The 25,229-nt window shown below is 41.4% G+C and overlaps 1 protein-coding gene across 1 annotated transcript in view; it reads right to left on the bottom strand.

The window, feature by feature from the left end:
- The window catches only part of KCNH8 (potassium voltage-gated channel subfamily H member 8), a 224,430-nt gene that overhangs the window by 188,947 nt on the left and 10,254 nt on the right, over nucleotides 1-25,229 (bottom strand). The window contains exon 2 of the mRNA XM_029940344.1: nucleotides 2,465-2,596. Within this exon, the coding sequence (XP_029796204.1) occupies nucleotides 2,465-2,596 (132 nt within the window). The remainder of the gene's footprint in view (nucleotides 1-2,464; nucleotides 2,597-25,229) is intronic.

The raw sequence follows: 25,229 nt of genomic DNA, 5'->3' as shown, positions 1-25,229 counted from the left end.
TTTGCCTTTTTACAGCTCCATTTGTGATCCAGGGGGGACTTTGCCTACATCTGGAGCTCACAAAGAGGAAGCCCACTTGCTGGGAATGGATGTCACATTCTCTGTTATCAGTTTTATCAGAAGTCAAGGCGATATGCTGACCTCCGATCTGCCTGGTTCTGATTTCCTTCCCAGTTGGCCCAGCACTTGGGTGGAAAAAGGACTGTTTTAACTGAGCTCCTTCAAACCCCGGATGAGTAAGTATGTTTTGCTCCTTCTGTCAATTTCAATCTTCCAAGACAGGATTTCTCCCCTCTCTACAGACATGACAGGCCTAAGACAAAGGTGACGAGTTAAAGTTTATAAAACCAGGACACATGATTCTTATGCTCAAAGCAAGTCAGGTTGATTAAATTGCTCCCTTCAAAGCAAAAAAAAAAAAAAAAGTGATCATATTTATGTTTTAGTTTTATACTTCAATCTACACACATATGAAGTATATAATATACACACATATATAATTAATATGTGAATAAGAATTTTACTCAAATAACCCATACTGTGGCATAATAAAAATACAGATATTTGGTTTTTATCTCCTGTCTCTGGCAAACAACTCTAAAACCCTTGTAATCTCTGGAGTAATGAGTGTTTTTTATATGCTAATGATTGATTGGTGGCTGGGGGTCCCTACATAGCTCCAGTGGTGAAAGACCCAGGCAAGATCAGAGAGTTGGAAATTTCACCCCACCCCTTACGTTCCGGGAGACGAATGGGACTGGACGCTGAGTTAATCACCAATGGCCAACGACGTAATCAATCATGTCTACCTAAACCTCCATAAAACCCCCTGAACAATGGGGTGTGAAGAGCTTCTGAGTTGGTTAACACACTGGGGTGCTCAGGGCATGGCACACACAGAGAGAGCATGGCCACTCCTCACCCCTCCTCCCTATGCCCTGCCCCATGCCCCTCTTCCATTTTGCTCTTCCTGAATTGTGTCTTTGTAATCATAGAAGTGAAGTGTCTCCCTGAGTGCTGTGAGCTATTCTAACAAATGATCAAATCTGAAAAGGGGGAACGTTGAGAAACTTTACAGCCAAATTGGACAGGCGTGTACAGGTCCCCTGGGCATCCAATATTTGTGACAGACATCTGAAGTGAGGGTAGTCTCGTGGGAATGAGCCCATAAATGTGTGGAGACTGACCTTAACTCTGGAGTTGTGATAGAGCTCAATGAAATGATAGGACACCCAGTCGGTGTCCAGAAAGTTGTAGAACTGGTTCCTGCTAGGGAGAAAACTCACATGTTTGGTGTCACAAGTGTTGTGAGCAAATATACTTCATACTCCCCTTCTCTTTTGTATAATACAGAAAAAGCAAAAAACGCTAAAAACAAAATCTATGCACACCAACTCCCACATTTTTCTTTCTCTCACTTGACAGGTATTACACTTGCTCCAATATCTAAGTATCTTTCATTGGAAGACTGCTCTTTCCCTGTGTATGTGAAATACGCAGCACTATTTAGTCATGCAAATACATAGGAAAATAGTTGTGCATCTGCAAACATTTCACGTGATGGAAGTGGAGGAGGAGGCCACCACACCATGATAGTTCTCCATTTGGGTTGTCATTTCAAGAGACATTATATATTTAAAATGCTCACATATGTGTTTTAAAAGAGTTGGAATAAAAGTTCATTCTGAGAAAGACCTCATTATTGAATAGTTGTTCTAATAAAGAACTTCATCCATAGGAAGTCCCTTGCAATGACAATTGTTTTTCCTCTGGCCACCAAAGTACGTAATCCCAGCTCTGTGTAAATGAAATAATATCAGCATTTGGTTCAGTGCCAGTTGTTGTCAACTTGCATGATTTTCAAGGAATTTCTTAACAAGCATAAACAAGACGGTAAAAGGAAAGCAACATAAAATCTTAGAATCCTTTAAAGATCATTGAAAAGCTTATCTGTGCCTTAAAACAAATCACGATGGTGTTACATACAACAAGATACAGAAAAACATTTGTTTGCAAGCATCCACTCTAGCAACCACAAAACATTGGATTCTTCATTTTGCAGGTGAAATTTTCACTTCTACGTTTTGAGCTACTGCACTTTAGATTAGAAGTTAAAATCACATCATTTTAACTTCACTCATTGCTATTGATTTTTTTTTCTCTAATAAAACAAGGTGGCGTGAATCTTTATATTCTGGCAAACTGCTCGCCCATCTTTATCTTATTTGCATAGGAATATGAACTTCTGGTTCCTGTCAAATGAGTCTTTATTACAAAGAAGAGGATGTAAATTCATGTGAGTCTCTGTGATTTTGGAATAGGCACCAAGCACTGACTGCTACCAGTTATGAATATGTATCAGTTGCTGTTATTAAAAAGACCATTTTTCTCCTCCCAGAGTTTTTGAGTAAACAATTTCAAAATGTTCCTCCATCTGTCAGTGTTTTCTGAAAACAGTACCAACCTTCTTTTTTATCTTCTGGAGTAATCTTCACTTTTGTGTCTGTTATATCTTTGAATGAGGCCAGAAAAAGTACCACATCTCCTTTCTCATTCTTTATAGGAACAATATCCAAGAGGCACCAAAATGGAGAGCCTGCAACAGTAATAAAGATAGAAATCAACCACTGCCTCATGTTTTTTCTATGAAAATCTCAATCATTAGTGGTGTGGTTAATAAAGTCCTTACTGTTTTCTTCTATCCCACACCTCCCCTCCAAAATCTTAAAAATGTCAGTTTTCAGATTCCATAAATGTCTAGTCCATATGCATATCTCTTCATTCGCAAATGAAATGCTTTCTTTGCAAATAAGGCGGTATTTTAAACAAAACCACTTGTCTGTGCTGAGATATTTCTGTTTATGTAATTCAAACTATTTCTTTTTTGAACTTGTTGATGTTGAAGCATTCCACTTTATGAAACATTGCCCCTTCCCACCCCCAACACACACGGCTTGCTAAATAAAGACCTTTGTTTGGTATGAGACTGCTAGAGGTTTATTTAGTCAATTCAGAAATCAATGATTGACCACCAGAATGGCTAAAGTAAAAGAAGATGAAAAATGCCAAGTTTTGGGGGAAATGCATCGTCACTTAAACTCTCTTAGGTTGCTGGCTGGTTGCAAATTAGTACATATACTGTAAAAACCGTACAGCAGTATTAAGATATATGCCCACAATACAACATTATGCAGCAATGTGAATAGTGTTTTACAGTGACCAACAACCAAATGGATGAATATCCCTAACATAATACTGAGCAGAAGCAGCCAGTTACAAATGAGTAGAATGCATTTCTATTAAGTACAAAAACAGGCAACACTCATCTACAGTGTTAAAAGTCAGGGTGGCAGTCTGGGAGATCATGATTAGAAAGAAGGGGACACAGGTGGGGTGCCTGGGTGGCACGGTCGATTGGAGTCCGGCTTGGGCTCGGGTCATGATCTCGCAGTTCGTGAGTTAGAGCCTCGTGTCGGGCTCTGGGCTGACAGCTCAAAGCCTAGAGCCAGCTTCTGTGTCTCTCTCTCTCTCTGTCCCTCCCTTCAAAAATAAACATTACAAATTTTGTTTTAAAAAAAGAAGGTGACACAGGTCTGGAAGTTCTGAGATGCTGGTCAAGTTTTGCTTTATGATCTTTCTGTTGCTTCCATTGGAGTGTTCAGTTTTTGCAAATCCATCAAACTCCACGTATGCATGTGTATTTTTCAGAAGGTATATCTTATTCTAAAAGCATATTTTAAAAGCGATGAGTTGATTCTATTTTTCTAGCAAGAAAACCCTGAGCAATATCATTAGCAGCTTCAAGTTCAAACCTAAGGCTCATATTTTGACATGTTTATATATTTACATACATATACATTAAAATACAAGTTTTAAGGATATATTAAAGTTCTCATACTATATTTCCTCCTAAAAAAACATTCCTGGGCAAAACAAATTAAAAGTGGCAAAAAAGTTATTGCTTGAAAACAAAACTCTTAATCTATTCACACCTACTTTTCTGTCATTTTTCTTTTGATGACCAAAAAGATCCCTTAATACTGTGAATTTCCATCTTATTTGGGAGTTGATCTCAAAGTTAGGTATAAGACAAAATAGCAGGCAGGCAGAAATACCCTTGATGTTTTAAGTTGTTTTGTATATACTGTATTAGATCTGAAAATTTCCAACACAGCTGATGTGCTGATGTATCCATCCAGCCTTGGAATCTATCACAGATGAAGGAGTTGATACAGGGGCCATTCAACAAAAAGATCACATTTTATTTTAGCTGCTACTGTACTTTTTGAAAAGTGTGGTTATATGCATGCAATAAACGTGTGTACAATGTGCTTCCACTATATAAACATACATGGAATATGTGCCTGTCCCAACGCATCCTCCTAAATAGCTTCAGCATCATAAATCATGCGCTCTTCTTTGTCCTGACTCAGACCTATGGTTTCCTTTCATTCATCTTCCCAAATACCTATGGGAATGCTATGCCATGGCAATCCTACTTCAATACCACATCACCAGGCTCCCGGAGACCGGGATCTAACCATAGCCCCAACATTAACTAGCTCTGGACCATGGGAGAACCAATTAACTTCTCTTCTCCAATTAACTTGGTTCCCTCAATTGTATTATTCTCATATCCTTCACTCCAGTGATGCAAAGAGTAACCCAAAAGTCATGAGACAATAAGTCAACTCTATTATCTATGACTAATGGGGAAACCTCATCAATGAGCCAAAGTCCTGGCCAAACACTACTATTCCCATCATCCAAGGATGGCTCTTAATTCAACTTTTTTCTATGAGCCACCATTTCCATTTGGGAGCAATGTTCACTAATGCTGTTGCTATGGCAGGAACAAAAAGAATCATCAGGGCAAGCTGTCAACCAAACCCTAGACATACTAATAGTGGGGACATGGCCAACGGTATGAATCTGATATGTTGGATCACATTTTAAAGCATCTCTCAATTAACTTGCAAAAACATCACCCAAATCAGAACAGAGGCTATTAATGTTCCTGAAAATACATTGTATCTGTGCACTCAGACAAGCATCATTTTTGTCTCCGCAGAGCCTTTGCACAGGTGCACCGAAGTATTTTAGAGAGAGGCAAAAGCAGAGCAGGTGAGAGCCAGGCAAATAGCCGCCAACATGCCACTGTTCTCAAATCAGCACAGCAGTCATTTTACATCGTGTTTTGGGAGAGTTGAAAGAACACTCTGAGATTTGTCTTTTAAGTGAGATGTAATCTTTGCCATTTTATAAATTCAGTAGAAGTCCATTAACATGGGCCTCTTTAAATTCAGATTTGTAGTAACTGGGCATGTACTAGGCTGACGTCTACCATCACATGTATGATCAACAAATGTGTAGCGGTGTATCCCAGAGATACCACAGGTGTGGTTCTGGACCACCCCCAAAAAAGTAAATATCACAATAAAGTGGGTTAAATAAATTTTTTTTGTTCCCAGTGCATATAAAAGTCATGTATACACTATACAGTGGTCTATGAAGTGTGCAATAGCATTATGTCTGAAAACGCAAAGTACTTGCTTTAGTTAAAAATACTTAATTTCTTTAAAACATGCTACCCATCATCCAAAGGCTCACTGGGTTGGAATCCTTTTGCTGGAGGGTCCTGCCTTGATGTTGATGGCTGCTGACTGACCAGGGAGGGTGGTTGCTGAGAGGTGGAGTGGCTGTGGCCATTTCTTAAAATAAGAAAACAATGAGACCTGCCACATCGATTGACTCTTCCTTCCACGAACAATTTCCCTGTAGCATGTGATGCTGTTTGATGGCACTTTACCTGCAGAACTTCTTTCAGAATTGGAGCCAGTCCTCTCAAGCCTTATTACTGCTTTATCGACTAAGTGTATGTGATATTCTAAGCCTTTTGTTGGTATTTCAACAATATTCCCAGCACCTGCACCACGAGTAGATTCATCTCAAGAAACACTTTCTTTGCTCATCCTAAGAAGCAAGTCCTCATCTGTTCAAGTTTTATCATGAGATTGCAGCAGTTCAGGCACAGCTTCAGGCTCCACTTGTCATTCTAGATCTCTTGCTGTTTCTACATATCTGCAGGGACTTCCCCCGTTGAAGTCTGGAACCTGTGAAAGGCATCCATGAGGACTGGAATCAACTTCCTCCAAACTCCTGTTAATAGTGATATTTTGGGGGTGCCTGACTGGCTTAGTCAGTTAAGTGTCTGACTTCAGCTCAGGTCATCATCTCACAGCTGGTGAGGTCGAGCCCATGTCGAGCTCTGTGCGACATCTCAGAGCCTGGAATCTGCTTCCAATTCTGTGTCTCCCCGTCTCTCTGCCCATTTCCAACTTGCACTCTGCCTCTCTCTAAAAATTAAATAAACATTTAAAAAACTTATTAAAATAGTGATATTTTGAGCTCTTTCATGAATCACAAATGTTCTTAAAGGCATCTAGAATGGTGAATTCTTTCCAGGAGGTTTTCAATTTACATTTCCCAAGTACATAGGAGGAATCACTCTCTATGGCAGCTACAGCCTTATAAAATGTGTTATTTTAAATGTTTATTTATTTTTGAGAGAGAGAGAGAACATGAGCAGGGGAGAGGCAGAGAGAGAAGGAGACACAGAATCCAAAGCAGGCTCCAGCCTCTGAGATGTCAGCACAGAGCCCGATGCGGGGCTCAAACCCAGCAGCAGTGAGATCATGACCTGAGCCAAAGTCAGACGCTCAATCGACTAAGCCACCCAGGTGCCCCTAAAATGTGTTTCTTAAATAATAACACTTGAAAGTCAAAATTACTCCTTGACGCTTGGGCTGCAGAAGGGATATTTTGTTAGCAAGCATGAAAACATTAATCTCATTGTACACCTCCATCAGAGCTCTTAGATGATCAGCTGCATTACTAATGACCAGTAATATTTTGAAAGGAATCCTTTTTCTGTAAGTATCGACCGTGCATTTAAATTAAAATATTCAGTAAGCCATGTTGTAAACAGATGTGCTATCATCCAGGCTTTGTTGTCCCATGTATAGAGCGCAGGCAGAGTAGATCTAGCGTAATTCTTAAGACCCTGAAGATTTTTGAAATGGTCGAAGAGCCCTGGCTTCAACTAAAAGTCACCTGCTACCTTAACCCCTAAGAAGAGAGTCAGTCTATCTTTTGAAGCTCAGAAACCAACCATTGACTTTTCCTCGCCAGCTCTGAAAATCCTAGATGGCATCTTTTTGCAATGGAATGTTGCATCTTCTACATTGAAAATGTGCCATTTAGTGCAGCCACCTTCATTCACGTTGTCAACTACATCCTCTGGGTCACTGGCTGCAGCTTCTCCATCAGCACCTGCCACTTCACTTCCCACTTTCGTATTCTGGTGGTGGCTTCTCTCCTTACCCCTCATGAACCAACCTCTGTGGGCTTCAAACTCTTCTTCTTCAGTTTCCTCACCTCTCAGCCTTCATAGAATTGAAGAGAGTTAAGGACTTGCTCTTGTTTAGATTTTGGCTTAAGGGAATGTTGTGGTTGGTGTGATCTTCTATCGAGACCACTCAAACTTTCTCTATATCAGCAATGAGGCTGTTTCTCTTTCCCATCATTCTTGTGTTCACTGGAGCAGTGCTTTTAATTTTCTTGAAGAACTTCTCTGCATTCCCATCTTGGCTATTTGGCACAAGAGGCCTAGCTTTTGGCCTATTTTGACGTTTGACACGCCTTCCTCACTCAGCTTAACCATTTCTAGCTTTTGATTGAAAGTGAGAGATGTGCAACTTTTCCTTTCAAGTGAACACTTGGAGGCCACTGAAGGGTTAAGTGGCCTAATTTCAATATTGCTGTGTTTCAGGGAATAGAAGGGCCCAAGGAATGAGAGCGAGATAGGGAAGAGCCAGTCAAAATACACACATTGATTGATTGAAGTTTGCTATCTTCTATGGACACCGTTGGTGCTGCCCCAAAACAATAACAATAGTAATAACAAAGCTCATTGATCACAGATCATCATAACAACTATAATAATAATGAAAAAGTCAGAGATAGCGGGAGAATTACCAAAATGTGATACACAGACACCGAGTGACCAAATGTTGGGAAAACAGCTTCAATATTGCACTATGCAGGGTGGCTACAAACTTTCAATTTGTAAAAAACATAATTATCTGCAAAGCACAATAAAGTAAAGCACAGTAGAAGAAGGTATGCCTATAGGAGGGAAACAGTATAAGAAAGATATATGCTCATTTCTTTCCTCCTTCCCTTCTTCCTTTCTTCTTTCAATTGCTCCTTCAAGTTTATCCACACCGACTGCCTTATAAATGTGATGTTAGCTGGGGCGCCTGAGTGGCTCAGTCGATCAAGCATCTGACTTTGGCTCAAGCCATGATCTCATGGTTTATGAGTTTGAGCCCCGCAACAGGCTCTCTGCTGTCAGCACAGAGCTTGCTTCAGATCCTCTGTCCCCGCTTCTCTCTACCCACAACCTGCTTGCACGCGCTCTCTCTCAAAAATGAACATGTAAAAAAATGAAGAAGTAACATGGGAGGGGGAAATATAAAAAAATAAATAAATATGACGTTAGCTACCTCTCGTGTTAGAAAGCAAAACATTTGCCACCTGCTTCTTCCAGAAAAAGAGGATAGATGCGAAACCTTTCCAAGCAGGTTCAAAGCAAGACCCTTCACACTTACTTTGCTCACTTATTCATCCCTTCCTTGCTTTCCTGAGTCTCTCTACCAGGACTTCTGCCCTAGCTCTCTGACAAAATCTCTATCCTTACGTGACTATAATAATTCAAAGGTATTCCCCAAGGTTGGCCTTTTCCTCATTTACCCATGGACACAGTAATGACCATGCACCATCTATCAGTCAGCAGTAATTCAGGCCCGGTGCAATAAATCTCTCTTAGGGTGAAGGTGGAGGCAGCACATCCTTCAGCCTAAAATCCAGAGATGGGAAGGATTCTTAAAAACAGGTTAGAGGGCAGAAATCCTGTGTCAATTTTAAGTTCTTCTGTGTATAGCAGCAGTAATTATCATGTGGGTTGGTGAGTGTTAAAACAGATGAGGCTCTGCCAGGATTCAAGTTAATAACACCTCTGATTTCCATGGATAAATACAATTCGTGGGGAAACAAGAGGGTTTATACCCTATATGGTAAAATGTATTTTTGGAGTTGCATAAATAATTACACAGAGCTTAAATCCGGTGGAATGTCCCATGGCTCCATTTTGGTACTTCCTTTTTCTTCTTTGGGAGACAAGGAGACAAGGGTATTAGAGAATTTGACTTGCTGGTATTTACAACTGTAAGAAGATTTATATGCTTTCTACATACCCGCAAGAGATTATATTTGGCAATAAGTAAAAGCTAATGATAAGGTTTGCGGTATGAATCCAAGGTTCAAAGCAAATTGAGTTGTGAGTTGTTTCCTTCTCTCTAATGTCTATGCTGTCATGATGAGCTTGCAGGCTGCCTTTTCCAATGTGAGTCAGGAGCAGAAAGTGGGATATGGACACTGTGCATATCCTCACATTTCTTATATCAAGCAGGATTTTGATTGGGTTTTTAATGATAAATATGTGTCATTTTTAGTTTTTTAAATTATTACTGTAATATTATAATGTATTAAGTGTTAACAGCATCAATATCATGTGACCTAAACATTTTCAGGTGCTCCTCATATTTCACATTAAATCTGTTGAGTCTTATTCCTACATCCAGTCTCAGTGTTACTTACTCATTGATGGGGTGACAAGTTTGGCACTTTTTCAGAAATTAGTCCAGGGGGTAAAAGACCTAAATATGAGCCCAGAAACCATCAAAACCCTAGAGGAGAACATGGGAAGCAATTTCCTTGACCTTGGCCACAGCAACTTCTTACTAAACACATCGGCAGAGGCAAGGGAAACAAAAGCAAAAGTGAACTATTGGGACTTCATCAAGATAAAAAGCTTCTGCACAGCGAAGGAAACCATCATCAAAAGCAAAAGGCAACTGATGGAATAGAAGAAGATATATTTGCAAATGACATATCTGATAAAGGGTTACTATCCAAAATCTATAAAGAAGCTTTCAGCCTCAACATCCAAAAAACAAACACCCAATTAAGTAATGAGCAGAATACATGAACAGACACTTTTTCAAAGAAGACATACATATGGTTAACAGATACAGGAAAGACACTCAACGTCACTCATCAGCAGGGAAATACTAATCAAAACCACAAGGAGATACCACCTCTCAGGTGTCAGAATGGCTAAAATTAACAACACAAGAAACAACAGGTGTTGGTGAGGATGCAGAGAAAGGGGAACCCTCTTGCACTGCTGGTGGGAATGCAAACAGTATGGAGGTTCTTCAAAATAATAAAAGTAGAGCTACCCTACGATCCAGCTGTTGCACTACTAGGTATTAACCCAACGGATACAAAAATACAGATCTGTATTTGAAAAACACAGATATAGATTGCTGCTATACAATGTTTATAGCAGCATTATCAGCAATACCCAAACTATGGAGAGAGCCCAAATGTCCACTGAGTGATGAATGGATAAAGAAGATGTGGTACACACACACACACACACACACACACACACACACACACACTCACACACACATACACATGGGTGCATGATGGAATATTAAAATCTTCCCATTTGCAACGATGTGTATGGAGTTAGAATGCATTATGCCAAGCAAAATAAGTCAATTAGAGAAAGACAAATACCATATGGTTTTACTCATATGTGCAATTTAAGAAACAAAAGAGATTAACATATGGGGGGGAAGAGGGGAGAAGGAAACAAAGCACAGGAAACCCTTAATGATAGAGAGAATGAGTTGTTGGAGGGAGGTGGGTGCGGGATGGGCTAGCTGGGTGATGGGTATTAAGGAGGGCTGGAGCACCTGGGCGGCTCCGTTGAGAGTATGACTGTGACTCAGGTCACAGCCGCACAGTTCGTGAGTTAGGGCCTTGCATCGGGCTCAGTACTGACAGCTCAGAGCCTCAAGCCTCCTTCATCTCTCTCTCTCTCTCTACCCATCCCCTGCTCATGCGTTGTCTCTTTCCCTCTCTCTTTCTCTCTCTTGAAAATACATAAAAACATTTAAAAAATTCTCTCTCCCTCTCTCTGCCCCTCCCCTCTTCAAAAAATAAATATTCTTTTTAAAAAGGAAGGCATTTGTTATGATGAGCACAGAGTGATGAATGTAAGTGATGAATCACTGGTTTCGACTCCTGAAACCAATATTGCACTGTATTTAACTAAACAGAATTTGACTAGCAAAAAAAAAAAAAAAAGGAAGGAAAGAATGAAAGGAAAGAAAGAAAGAGAGAGAGAGAGAAAGAAAGAAAGAAAGAAAGAAAGGAAGGAAGGAAGGAAGGAAGGAAGGAAGGAAGGAAGGAAGGAAGGAAGGAAGGAAGAAAGGAAGAAAGAAAGAAAAGAAAAGAAGGAAGGAAGGAAGGAAGAAGTTCATCCGGGGGGTACATATACTGCGGTGGGGGTGGGAAAGGGGCTGCAGGTGTGTGAACAAGGCTACTGCTGAGGGTGCTGGCTGATGGGACACTTGTTTATGTAGCAGAACAGGTGCAGCAGTAATGGGAGTACCAACCCTATCATTGAACTCTTAGCTGCCCTTCCTCATTACCACACTTGCTACTGCCTTGTTCTGGCCTTAATCATCTCTCACCCACTCTTCAAAAGGGTTCTTCCTGGCTTCAGGTCTCCTCCCAGGCTGCTTTCAAGAAGCTGTGAAAATGTAGGGTACCGATCGAAAACCCCCAATGGCTTTCCACTGCTTGCTTAAAATATTAGCATAACATTCCAGATTCTTTACCAATATGGAAGATCTATTTTCAAGGGACTAGGGGAAAAAAAACCAGGGATGGGATGGATAGTGTGAAGAGGTGAACGCAAGGAAGGGTCATATTAAAAAGGAAGTCCCCTGAAGTACCCAGAGCTGCCTGGGGGACAAGCCTGACAGCACACTCACCAGCTCTCTTGGCATCTGTTCTATACCAAGGATGAAAGCAAGGATTTGTTGGTGAAATACCTGGTAGAGGCTCTACCCTACCTACGAGGCACAATCCTCTGAGGGTCATCCATCTCTAACGCAGCCCAAACATGTTTCAAGTCTTTGTCGTGTCCCATTGGATCTGCCTGTGTGGACACCCTTCACATGCCCCAGGATCTTAGTGACCCAAAGTAAAGGGCACTGGGGCTCTGACACCTCATGTAAGAGCTGAGGGTAGAGTGGAGTTGATAGGAGATGAATAAAACTAGCTGGAGACCCCCGTGAGCCGGGCAGTAGCTAAAAGGTGCCTTTCACTTCAATATTTAATGAAAAAGGAAGATCTCAAAAAAGTGTTTTCAATGTATTTCTGTATGGTTAAAAAAAAGACTGGCAGAATACATACCAAATATTAATAGTGGTGGATTGTGGAATTATACTTGCTTTTTTCTTCCTTTCTTCTCAGGATCCTTATTTGCAGTTTTTCTAGCATTAAGCGTATAGAGGTATATACAGTGGGATTCTGGCAGCGCTAGAGACTTGCAGTAAGAAATGAAAGAAGGTCGCAACTGGACAGTAAGTGACGAGATCTTATTTCTGGGGAGAGCACTTTTTACATAGTCACATGATTTAAGTTTTAACAGATGGGACGCCTGGGCGGCTCAGTCGTTTGAGTCCGACTTCTGCTCAGGTCACAATCTCACGGTTTGTGGGTTTGAGCCCTGCGTTGGGCTCTGTGCTGACAGCTTGGAGCCTGGAGCCTGCTTCCGATTCTATCCGTCTCTCCCTCTCTGCTCCTCCTCTGCTTGTGCTTACTAACTCTCAACAATAAACAAACATTAAAATAAAAAGTTTTAACAGACATCCCAAGGATAGCTGAAAAAGTGAGGGGGTGGCAGAAGAAAAAGAGGAGAGAGAGAGAAATGAAGGGAGGGTAGATATCAAATTAAGCAATCCTTAACTGACCTGAATGAGCCAAGTTTTTTTCCCCCTTTCCATTTTGTTCCAAGTTCCTTTTCTCCTTAAATAAAAACCTTATTCCTTTCCCAGGGGTATGTATAGCTCTCTTTAGGAAATCTCTAATCATTAGGAAAAAGAGGAGCTTGGAAACTTGAGATCTAAAAAAATATCCCCAACACGTGCTTTTGTCAATAGTTGTACCAACCTTGCTCAACAAACCATTGATTATATCATTGATCAGTAGAGTTCTTACTTGCTTTAAGAAGACCAAACTGCTTCTGGCGATAAACATAGATAATGACTACCTAGCACTGAGAAGATTTTCCACATATGGTTAAACAGAAGTTCAGTTGGGACAGGTGTAGAGGCGCCAGGTCAAATGGGTACAGTCCAATGAGAAACAGAGGTAAAGGGGTGCTGATGCTATAAACAATGTACTGCACCCAGTAGGAGCCTAGTGATCGCTGTCACTTATTAAACTTCCATTATGTGTCAGACGCTATGCCACATGTTTACATGTATTAAATCTAAACTTCTCACTGATCAACCTGACCAGTATTTTACCAAACGGAACTACATTTTACAAGTGTGGACATTGAGATACGCAGTATTTTCTTCAGGATCACACAGCTCGTAAGTGCCAATGAGAAGAATTTAAACACAAGCATGAGTTTGATTTTCTAATTTTGCTTTACTAAAATATTCTGGGAATGCTCTTATTCTATAAGCCATGTTTTAGGAATTGAGTTTCACTGCCATTTAATTTTTCTTCCCATGCTCTAGGACATAATGGTGTAGATGCTTTCTTAAATGCCATACTGCAAGAGAAAAAAATGAAATAAAGCCTTAGGGTAATCAACACATTTCTCTCTCAGCCAAGGGAAGGAGTTGAATCTCTCTTTGAAACAAGATTCAGCTACTTCTGTTTAAGACAGGAACACATCCTTCCTGAAGATACACAGGACTGTAACTCTTCAACGTGTTTCAGTGTCTAATAAAAATCTGGGATCCAAAAACCACCACTGGTGCTGCTTTCCGTCCCCATGTTGAGACTAAGACTATGTACTCATAAAAGCTTCCTGATTAAAGTTTTTAAGGGTAGTGACCTAAGTTGTTAACGTATGTAGCACCATAGTCACCCTCACTCATAAAGCATTGCCTGACACATTGTCCCAATGTTGTTGTTTCCTGCTTTCTTAGGAGGCTTCAGAAATGGCCATCTCTGTACCACGACATCAAAGAAGGACACACAAGGACATCCCCTGGACTCATCTCTTCCAAGACTAGAACAAACAAAGAGCACTTAAGCACTCAGCCAAAATCAACGCTGGGTCATGGCTCTGTTCAGTGATCCTCTGGGGAAAAAAGGCCAAATGTGAAGGATAATTGTTAGTGAGCAGAAAAATGTCTGATCCAAAAGGCTTTGCTCCTTGATTGCTACTTGTAAGCTACTTCCTTCTGAGAACAAGACACTGAAGCAAACTTACTCCCTTGATACCTGACTTTAAGAAAAGCAATTTAAGATTTATTCAAACTTGCTGTTGTTCAGTGAAAAAGAACTTGCTTTAAATGAGAATTCAAGGATCAAGTGAACTCTAACTGCACAAGGCTTTAGCTGGGGGAATCTATGGTCTTTTTGGGGCAACAGGAATGATTGTTGGGACCAAAAATATTCAGGGCACCTGGGTGGCTAAGTGGGTTAAGCATACGACTTTGGCTCAGGACATGACCTCGCAGTTTGTAGGTTCGAGCCCTGGGTCAGACCCTTTGCTGACAAGTTCACAGCTTGGAGCCTGCTTCGGATTCTGTATCTCCCCTTCTCTCTGCCCCTCCCATGCTCATGCTCTGCCTTTCAATAATAAATAATTTTTTTTAAAAATCTAAGAACAAAGAAAAAATAATAATCATAATGTCTACATGTATTCAGCATGGGTAAAGGGATCTGGGACTCTAGGCTTACTTAGTTTACGACCTAAAAGAAAATGTTTGGAGATTTCATTGTAAGCAATTGGAAATAAAGAGAGTCATTTATTCAACAAATATTTATTGAGTGCCTTCTATGGCTAAGAACTGTTTTAAGTGTTGGATACAACACAAAGGAAAACAAAACTGAATAGGTCTCTGTCCTAGGTCTCAAGAGAACTTATCCTCTGCTTTGGAGAGAAAAATAATTATAAATAGTCATATACTTTACTAGAAGATTTTAAATGCTACAAGAACAATGACAACAGCAAAAGAAGGATAAAGAATGTGGGGAAAGGGGGATAATATTTTTAGGAAATTATTCATGAAAGTGCTAGTTAATACTGCTTTTGAATATTAATGACTATACGTGTGCTGTTGCAGATCCTCTTAGAAGCAAATGCTGAGAAGACCATGATGCACGTCTCAGGTCAAGCAAAGGAGAAAGGGAAGGAAGAAAAAGTGGACAATAGTATCTTAGACCGCCGCACAGCCATAAGGAAAGTTCACCCAGGTGATGGGGGACTCACCCAGCCAAGGCGCCCAGCAGGGCAGTTCTGATCTCCCAGGAACAGAACGGGTTAGCACCCTGCTTCACTCAGTCATTGGACGGAAGCTGCCCATAGAAAGTTTGGCCTCTGTGCCAAGCCAGTGAAGCAATTTCAGAGTACAGCAGCTGGGGCCATCAGACAATTACTATCCTGTAATCAGACATATGAGATGCCCATTCTCATGGCTGCCACAATTAGCTGCATAGATTATCTCACAGTTTTGGCAGAATAGCATCCATGCCCTTCCTCTTGTCACCAAACCTCCATATTCCACCAGAAACCAAAACACCCCTCTGCATGTAGCCCTGGTAAAGCCATCAAACCCCGGGCTCTGACTTGCCCTTGCGGGAGGGCGGGGCAAACCTTCCACACTAGAGTGACCACTCGGGCTTTCTCTACTGGTAGTTCTGATCATGAACAGAGGGACCCAAGATCAAAATTGGAGGAAGCAGATGCATGTAACAATGAAAGCCAGAAAAACCTTTCCAGTTATTCCTGCTACCTAGTAGACCTTATAGAACACTATTGCTTCCTGCCTTTTTCAAAAGCTGGTTGCTCATTACTTTCTTTGGTTCCCTAAGTTATAATTATATTTTTAATAAATTAGTATTTTTGCATAAGATAACTAGACTCATTCTGTGTTGCTTATGAGGAGCCTTAACTACAAAATGATATATTTAAACAAAGAGTCAATATATAATGGAAAGAATCCAGAACTTAGATGACCATGCATGTGGTTGAGTCCTAGATTCTTCAGTTACTCACTGAGTATGCCCAGATATAATTTTTACACCTGTTTGCACCACATCTGCATACTGGATATATGGTTACATCTCATGGTTAAGAGCCTTGAGGAGGCTAAAATGTGTAAGAGCATTTTATACTTCTTTTTGACTAGTTATTAAGGACTTTATTTGCATATGTAATGCTTTCATTCTTTAACTATTAAAAAATAATCAATCATAACTGTGGCTCAGTATTAATATTTGTTAAAGCAAGATGCTGGCACAGGGTGGGTATTGGTTATAAAAAAAATCTCTGTGCATGTATATATGTAAGGCATTCATGTTTCTTTTTAAATTAAGGAAACACCTATTACTTTGGAAAATGGAGAATTAGTCAGCATCTGTTTGAACATATAAGCCAGTATTAAGTTATAATATAAGTCAGCTTAGATTGCCGAGGTTAATGAAAGATCTTTTAGATGATGACATGAAACTCTTCACTGAGAAGCTGAAAATCCTGAGTTCTGAGTGGTTGAGTAAACCATTCAGAATGATTAATGTTAATTGTCGGAAGAGGTGGGACTAGACCTCAAGTCATGACTTTTAGTTTCATGGGCTTTGTGCTAAAACACAGTGCATTTCTCCAAACATTAAAAGAAATCTCCAAAGGAATAAGTATCACATGAGTGAAAAATCTAGTTTTGATACCTTAAATTAAAAAATTATACTTGCATATGTTATTGATATTGATAAAATAATCCAGGACACATAACAAATTCAGCATTGATCAAGGTTTTTGTTTTGTTTTGAAATAGATTTGAGATTGGAATCTGTGTTTAAAAGGTTGGGCAAGTAAGTTAAAAATGATGGAAAATATGTTCTATGGGAGAAAGCAGAAATTTTGAGATGAGAATGTGGAAACAAGGCAAGAGAAATGGAAAAGAAGTGGTTAAGGATCTCACAACAATTCTCCAGTGTATAAATACATGGTTGCAGTTTTAGGTGTCTTTTTAGCACTTTCCAAGAACATGCCAACAGCAAACATACTGAACATTTCTTCCATTGTGCAAACTCGACTCTTAGCGAAGACTCATGAACACAGTGCCAGATTGCCCTGAGTCACAACTTGGCAGGCACATTGAAACAGAAACAGTTAGACGCTTCCTCAACGTACAGCTCCTCCCCTAAAATGAAGCTGGTACCTCATCAGAACTTGAGGCCAAACCCCAGTGCCTCGGTGAGCACTGCCCTACCCTTTAGGCTCCCATGAGGTATTACCACTGGCAAGCCTGCCCCAAGACAGACAGTGTTCTGTGAAAAGTGAATTCATGCATAACATTTTCTCACTGGTTTCCGCACGGTGATAGGCATTTTCCTCCGCCAACAACAAAAGTACATGTAATTAAAACACGACAATTCAGAATTCTTCTAAACCAAAGAGGGCTCCAATCTGATATTCAACTAACAGACTTGGGACATTAATCTTCAGAAGTCAACAAACTTTTTTGTAAAGGGGCAGATACTAAATATTTTTGCAGTTCATAGAGTCTCTGCCGTAACTCTTCTACTCTGCGATTGGAGTGCCCAAACAGTAATAAACCGTAATAAGAAAATGAGCATGGCCATTTCCCAATAAAATGCCCTTTACAAAACAGGCATCCTGCCATATATGATCCACAGTCCATAATTTGCCAACCTTTTATAAAGAAGCCTACAAATTGCTGTGTTCTAGGAGTTAAGGCTTCATTCGCTGGGAGTTTTGACCAGACTCTGTATTACCAGAGTATTTAAGCACTTTTTGTTAGAATGAGAACCAGGTACAATCTGGGTTGGGTACATTCTAAAAGATGAACTAGACAACCTTTCCTAAGTAGAGGGTAGCCATTTCCTTTCTCTTTTGATAATGAAAATATACTTAATTATGCTTCACCTGAAAAATAAGCTTAATGACCTTGGAGGGACCTCTGACAAGGCATGTCTTACAATTCCACTAACAGAAGCTACCTTGGGGATTAGGAGACTGAGTAGGAATTCTGCAAGCTGCACATCAAAAGCAAAACACATGCAAATCAGGAGGTAAAGGAGTCAAATGGAGACTTAGGTCAGAGTCAGGCCAAAGCAACTAGGAGCTCAAATAAGTGAGAAACTTCTATTCTGGCAATCTCTTTTACAGGGGGAGAGAAATGGGCAGTTTTCTAAATCATTAGCGATATTATACACAGTGAAACAACTTCCAGCAAAAGGGAATTTTTTTTAAACCACAAGATACATTCGGAGTTTAATGTTTTCCCTTTTAATAGTACCTTTTCTTAGTAGCATTGTTAACAAGATTTCTTTTGCTGTTTGACTCCTACTATAATTTTTGAAACACAGCACTTTTTTTTTTTAATAGTGGAACATGATGTTTCAAAAGGTAATTTAGTGGACTCAAAATTGAAGAATTCTTGGGAAGGAAAGATTTGAAAAATAGCTGTCCTTATCATAGATGAAATCAGTTCCCCATGGTTATAGTGCCCATCCGTAGAGATGCTCCAAACCACAAAATCTTTTTTCACTTGATGTCATTTTTAGTAATGATGGTCCTAGGATCTGCTGATCATCAGTACTCTGAGGATTAGTAAATATTAAAAAAAAACCGCTGAACTAAAAGCCATGCCCCAGCCTTCCCTTCCCTCTCATCTCAAAACATATACACCCAACAAAATATAAAAGGCCAAGTTGGATGGATTCGATTGTAAACGCACATTTTAGAGTCATTTTTAACACTTCCTTCATTCTCACTCCCCCACCACCCAACCCCAAAAGATCACCAAACCCTGTCAATTCCCGTAGCTAAACCTTTGAAATGTTTTAAAGCTATTCACTCTTGCATCTTTCTTAGCCACATCTTAGACTCAACCAAGGCTTCAAAAACTTTAGTATGCAACAGAATCTCCCACAGGGCTTGTGGAAGCACGGCTCCCTGGACCCCCACCTCAGGTCTGGGAGAGGCCTGGTAATCTACATTTCTCACAAGTCCCAGGTGGTCCCCATATTAGGGTCTTCAGACCACATTTAACACTTGTCTAAGCAACCAGCATTGCTTATGTGGGTTACCTGCCTCACATGGCAGAAAAAATGATCATTCTAAGATTAAATATTCATCATGTGACTTCCCTGCCCGGAACCCTTTGACTGCTCTTAGAGAATAGGCCATAGCCCGGGCCTGGTCTATAAAGCATGCTGCTTCGAGCCCTGCTACTGTCCCACTCCCATGTGATGCGATGCCTGCTCTCCAGTGACACTGGCCTTCTCTCTCTCTCTCTCTCTCTCTCTCTCTCTCTCAAATGGGACAGTCTTTCCCAGAACCTTGCACATGTGGCTCTTTGCCTAGAATGCTTTTATTCTTTCCTCCATACAATCAACTTATTCTCATCCTTTGCAATTCAACTCAAATATCGGCTTCTTGATGAATTCCTCCTCGTTCCCAGATTTGGTCAGATCCCCGTTATTCCATCCCATAGCAGCCTGTAACGTGCCTGCAGATGACCTAACACGTCCATGATAATGTGAGGACCCTTTCTCAGTAGCTTATAAGGTACAGGAAAGAAAGGATCATGACTTCCTTGCTTTGGCCCTCCCCCTGTACAAAGCAGACTGCCTGGCCTGAACATCACAAGTGCTCTACAATCTGTGGCAAAAAACAAAGTCAATTATTGTAAGATGAATTCCAACTTGAGAAAAATAATGCTGCCTGTTGCGAGACTAATAGATAACATTTACTGAGCACCCATGTGTCAGACATCATGCAAAGCACTTTACAAGCCATATTTCACTTAAACCTATGAAGTAGATGCTATTACTACTATTGCCATCTTACAGGTGAGAAAACTGAGGCTCACAAAGTTTAAGTAAACTGTCCCAAGTCACATAGCTCATAAGTGATAGGAGCTTTTTCCGCCCAGTGGATACAAATCTAGACTCCGACAATCATTATTCCTAGCATTTATGTGGTTCTTTATATATCCTATCACTTACTTTCTTTATCTGATTCCCTTAACAGCTTTTTTCTAAGATTATTTATGTATTTTGAAGGAGAGAGAGAGGAAGAAAGAGAAAGAGAGAGAGAGAGAGAGATCACAAGCAGAGGAAGGGCAGAGAGAGAGAATCCCAAGTAGGCTCTGTACCATCAGCACGGACTCCAATGAGGGGCTTGAACTCATGAAGGAACCATGAGATCAGGACCTGAGCCAAAATCAAGAGTTCGATGCTTAACTGACTGAGCCACCCATGGCACCCCATGATTCCCTTGACAGCTTTAAGGTATAAATATTATCTCTGCCTCTTTTTTTAATATATATATAGTTTATTGTCAAATTGGTTTCCATATAACACCCAGTGCTCTTCCCCACAAGTGCCCTCTTCCATCAACACCACCTCTTTTCCCCCCCTCCCCCTTCCCCTTCAACCCTTTGCTCATTTTCAGTATTCAATAGTCTCTCAGGTTTTGTGTCCCTCTCTCCCCCCAACTCTCTTTCCCCCTTGGTCCCCCCATGGTCCTCCATTAGGTTTCTCCTGTTCTCCTGTTAGACCTATGAGTGCAAACATATGGTATCTGTCCTTCTCTGCCTGACTTATTTCGCTTACCATGACACCCTTGAGGTCCATCCACTTTCCTACAAATGGCCAGATTTCATTCTTTCTCATTGCCATGTAATACTCCATTGTATATATATACCACATCTTCTTGATCCATTCATCAGGTGATGGACATTTAGGCTCTTTCCATGATTTGGCTATTGTTGACAGTGCTGCTATGAACATTGGGGTACATGTGCCCCTATTGTGTTAGCACTTCTGTATCCCTTGGATAAATCCCTAGCAGTGCTATTGCTGGGTCATAGGGGAGTTTTATTGATAGTTTTTTGAGGAACCTCCACACTGTTTTCCAGAGAGGCTGCACCGGCTGTACCAGTTTACATTCCCACCAACAGTGTACGCAGGTGTCCGTTTCTCCACACCCTCGCCAGCATCTATAGTCTCTTGATGTGTTCATTTGAGCCACTCTGACTGGTGTGAGGTGGTATCTCAGTGTGGTTTTGATTTGTATTTCCCTGATGAGTGAGTGATATTGAGCATCATTTCATGTGCCTGTAGGCCATCTGGATGTCCTCTTTGGAGCAGTATCGGTTTATGTCTTCTGCCCACTTTTCACCAGGAATTATTTGTTTTTCAGGTGTGGAGGTTAGTGATTTCCTTGTAGATTTTGGATACTAGCCCTTTATCAGATATGTCATTTGCAACTATCTTTTCCCATTCTTTTGGCTGCCTATTAGTTTTCTTGATTGAAGTGCAGAAGCTTTTTATCTTGATGAGGTCCCAATAGTTCATTTTTGCTTTAATTTCCCTTGCCTTTGGGGATGTGTCCAGTAGGAAATTGCTGCGGTTGAGGTCAAGGAGGTTGTTTCCTACTTTCTCCTTGAGAGTTTTGATGGTTTTCTGTCTCACATTCAGGTCTTTCATCCATTTTGAGTTTATTTTTGTGTATGGTGTAAGAAAGTGGTCTAGTTTCATTCTTCTGCATGTTGCTGTCCAGTTCTCCCAGCACCACCTGCTAAAGAGGCAGTCTTTTTTCCAATTAGATACTCTTTCCTGCTTTGCCAAAAATTAATTGGCCATACATTTGTGGGCCCAGTTCTGGGTTCTCTATTCTATTCCATTGGTCTATGTGTCTGTTTTTGTGCCATCTGCCTGTGTCTCTTACAGGCTAAATTTGAGATCGAAGGGTAGAATGACTTGGCTAAGGTCACATACAGCATGTCAAAAACCAAGCCAGAACTTGAACTCAAGTCTTCACATACACAGTTCATGATTCTTTCCATTCAGACATGCTGGTGTTGGGGGGGGGGGGGGGAGATGCTCTCTATACTAAGATGGCTTTTACTACATTTCTATTCTTAAATATGCATCTGAAAATGTGAATTCATTTGACCATCTTGCCAAGTAGCTAATAGCCAACAACTGGACTACTTCTCTTTTAGCGTTGAGAGATATTCACTTATCAGAGCCTATGGGGAGAGCAAAATACTTCTTCCTTCCACATCCCAAGGGGTCCCACTGACTCCAACACCAAGCACAAGGATTCCTGAGTTGTGTGCAAGTCTCTGGCCTTGTCTGCATTCTCTGGTGGCTGTCCTTCCGGCTCCTTCCCCCTTGCCTTTTCTTGCTCACTGCTCCAGGAAGGCACTCACCTCTTGTTTTCCTTATTTATTTATCTCCGTCATGCCTGCACTGGCCCAATCTCCCCAAGGAAACTGTGATAGAAAGGGCTAAAAGTAGAGGTATTCAGTGACATCCAGTCCCCAGTCCTGCATTCCTGGATTAAGCTGCCACAGGACACCCCGGTCACTTCCCATGCAAATAGATGTTGCCTTATCAACCCAGCAGAAAACTCCAGAATGCCACTCCCTCTATCTCTGCAAGATAGAGAATGAGAAGAGATTCTCCAAATAGGAAAAAAAGACAAATATCCTAACAATACCTAACCAATGTCTAGAAACAGAACCTACCTAACCAATTCTAGAAACAGAAAGCAAAGGGGATGACGAGGTCTGAGATCTGAGAGAACTTGGAAGGAGAGGTGACTAGGAGGCTGAAACAGAAACGCAAAATGTTTACCGCAGTGTCTCAGGACTATTCTAACAAGGGAGCAATACAGGGCTTCATCGGAAACAGCCAAACAAACACTTTGACTCAGTCATCAAGTAGTGAAGCACTTCTTACGTGCCAACAATGGTTCCAGGCAGCGTGGATACCATGATTAATTAATATGGCACTAGGAAAAAAAACGCCACCGTCAGCCACACACAATCTCACGAGAGAAATCGATGTATAAAGGGAAAGCTGTAACAAAGGTGTGCTAGGCCGTTTGGTCAGCTATACAAGTTCCACAGCCCAGGTGGCTGCAAAGCAAGAGGAATTCATGCCTCTCAGCTGTGGAGGCTGCAAGTCTGAGGCCAGAGTACCAGTGTGGTCAGGTTACGGTGAGTCCTCTTCTGGGTCGCGGACCACCAATTGCTTATTGTGTCCACACATGGTGGAAAGACAGTAGGCTAGCTCTCTGGTCTCTTCTTTAAAAGAAAAAAAAAGTTTTAGGTTTATTTATTTATTTACTTAGAAAAAGAGAGACGGAAAAAGAACATGTCGGGGCAGTGCAGAGAGAATCCCAAGCAGGCTTAGCACTTGTACTGCAGAGCCTGACGCAGGTCTCGAACTTACAACCGAGAGATCAAGACCTGAGCCAAAATCAAGAGTTGGAGGCTTCACTGACTGAGCCACCCAGGTGCCCCTCTGGCCTTTTATAAGGGCACCAACCCGATTCATGAGGGTTCCACCCTCGCGACCTAATCAACCCCAAAGGCCCCACTTCCTAACACCATCAGACGGAGATGGAGGGTAACAATACTCAGATTGTTGCGGGATGGCACCCACTATGAAGAACGGAAGCATGATGTGAAACAAAGGTCCCAGCTCAGACAAGGCCTCAGCGAAGGCCTCAGACATGACAGGCTGGGAACGGAAGCACGTTGACTTTATTGGCCTAATGGAGGGTGCCGGCAGGGTGGCGGCACCGTTCCCTGCAGGGCAAGGGTCCAGTGAGAAGGCACTAGCCAAGTTAAAACACGGGACATTTTTCAAAAACTGTAAAATGATGAGGCAAGGCTGTGCTGGAGTGGGGATGATGAAGAATGAGGGGAGAAGGGAGGGCAGACTAGAGAAAGGACGAGTCTGCAGAGGGGACTGCAGACAAGAGGTAGTTCATGGGCGACTCCCCCTGCCAGGCCAAGCAGCTTGCATTTACCATGGCTTTGTCACAAGAGAGCAGCGGGTTAGACGGGCACCGTAGCAAGACAACGTGGAGGTGGGGAGGGGAACAGACTGTCGATCAGGCAACTGGCTAAGTGGAACTCTTGCAACTCAGGCCCCCTGCAAACGCCTACAAATCATGACAGTCCGAACGGAGGCAACGGCAGGAAGAATGACTTCATCAGGGCAAAAAGGTTCATGCAGATGTCTTAGAGATCTGAATTCCTGGTACCCGTTAGTGCGTAAATTTGGTGAGTGTCATGGAGTAAAGGCTCATCACTGAAAACACAGGTCTTTGTTTGTATCATTGTAACCAGTCCATATTATATCACTATTCATGGGGAGAGTACGGCATGTCTAGAATGGTGTACACCCTTGTGTTAGTGTTGTAATTCTACAACTTGGGGGACAGAGAGCCTCTTAGCTAAGACATCACAGAATCTTTATGGGATCCCTTTGAAGATTGTTAGATGTTCATGGTTAGATGTTCATGGCTTTTCTAGTGAGGTGAGGGGGGGGGCCAGAAACCGGGCCACAGGCCAGGGCTCTAACATTGGATTCAGACATCTAAGTGGGAGGTTCTAAGCATCTGGCACTCTGGAAAATGAGAGCAGACAGGTTCTTTTTGTGAGGGAAACTTGCCAGGGAAGGAAGGAATGTCTGTTGAAAGGCTATAATGTTCAGGATCGGCCTCATGGGCATCCACACAGTACAGCTGCATAGGCTGTGCACTCAAAAGGGCCCCAGGGTTTGACTAAATGATCCGCTCTTGCTATCTTGAAATTTTCAGTAGATCTTTGTAAAGGCAGGGGACCAGGGGAGGTCTGTATTTTCACTTTGCATGAGACTCTACACATTACACAGCTTGTTCTAATAATGGGTGCTGAGCAATGGTTATCTCATTTAGTCCTTCATCAGACTTCCATGAGGCTGGCATGGCTATCTCTCTCTCAGAGAGGGTCAAGCTGAGGCTTGGACTAGCCAACCCACTTAGCTAATATAAATGTTAGGGAGTGTATGCAGCAAAGATTCTACCCCAAGCCATTCCGTTTCTAACTATTGCTCTGGTTGTACTAGCTGGTCCTTGGCCTGGACCCGGTAAATGTAGTGGGAAGATCCTTTCTTTCCAGGGCTTGCTTCTCCAAGTTCAGTGTCTTCTCATCACAAAAAGAGACACTTTAAAACAATAGGTT

Source organism: Suricata suricatta, chromosome 5 (genome assembly GCF_006229205.1).
Source record: "Suricata suricatta isolate VVHF042 chromosome 5, meerkat_22Aug2017_6uvM2_HiC, whole genome shotgun sequence".
Classification (NCBI taxonomy): domain Eukaryota; kingdom Metazoa; phylum Chordata; class Mammalia; order Carnivora; family Herpestidae; genus Suricata; species Suricata suricatta.
This window is presented reverse-complemented; position numbering and strand designations above follow the sequence as displayed.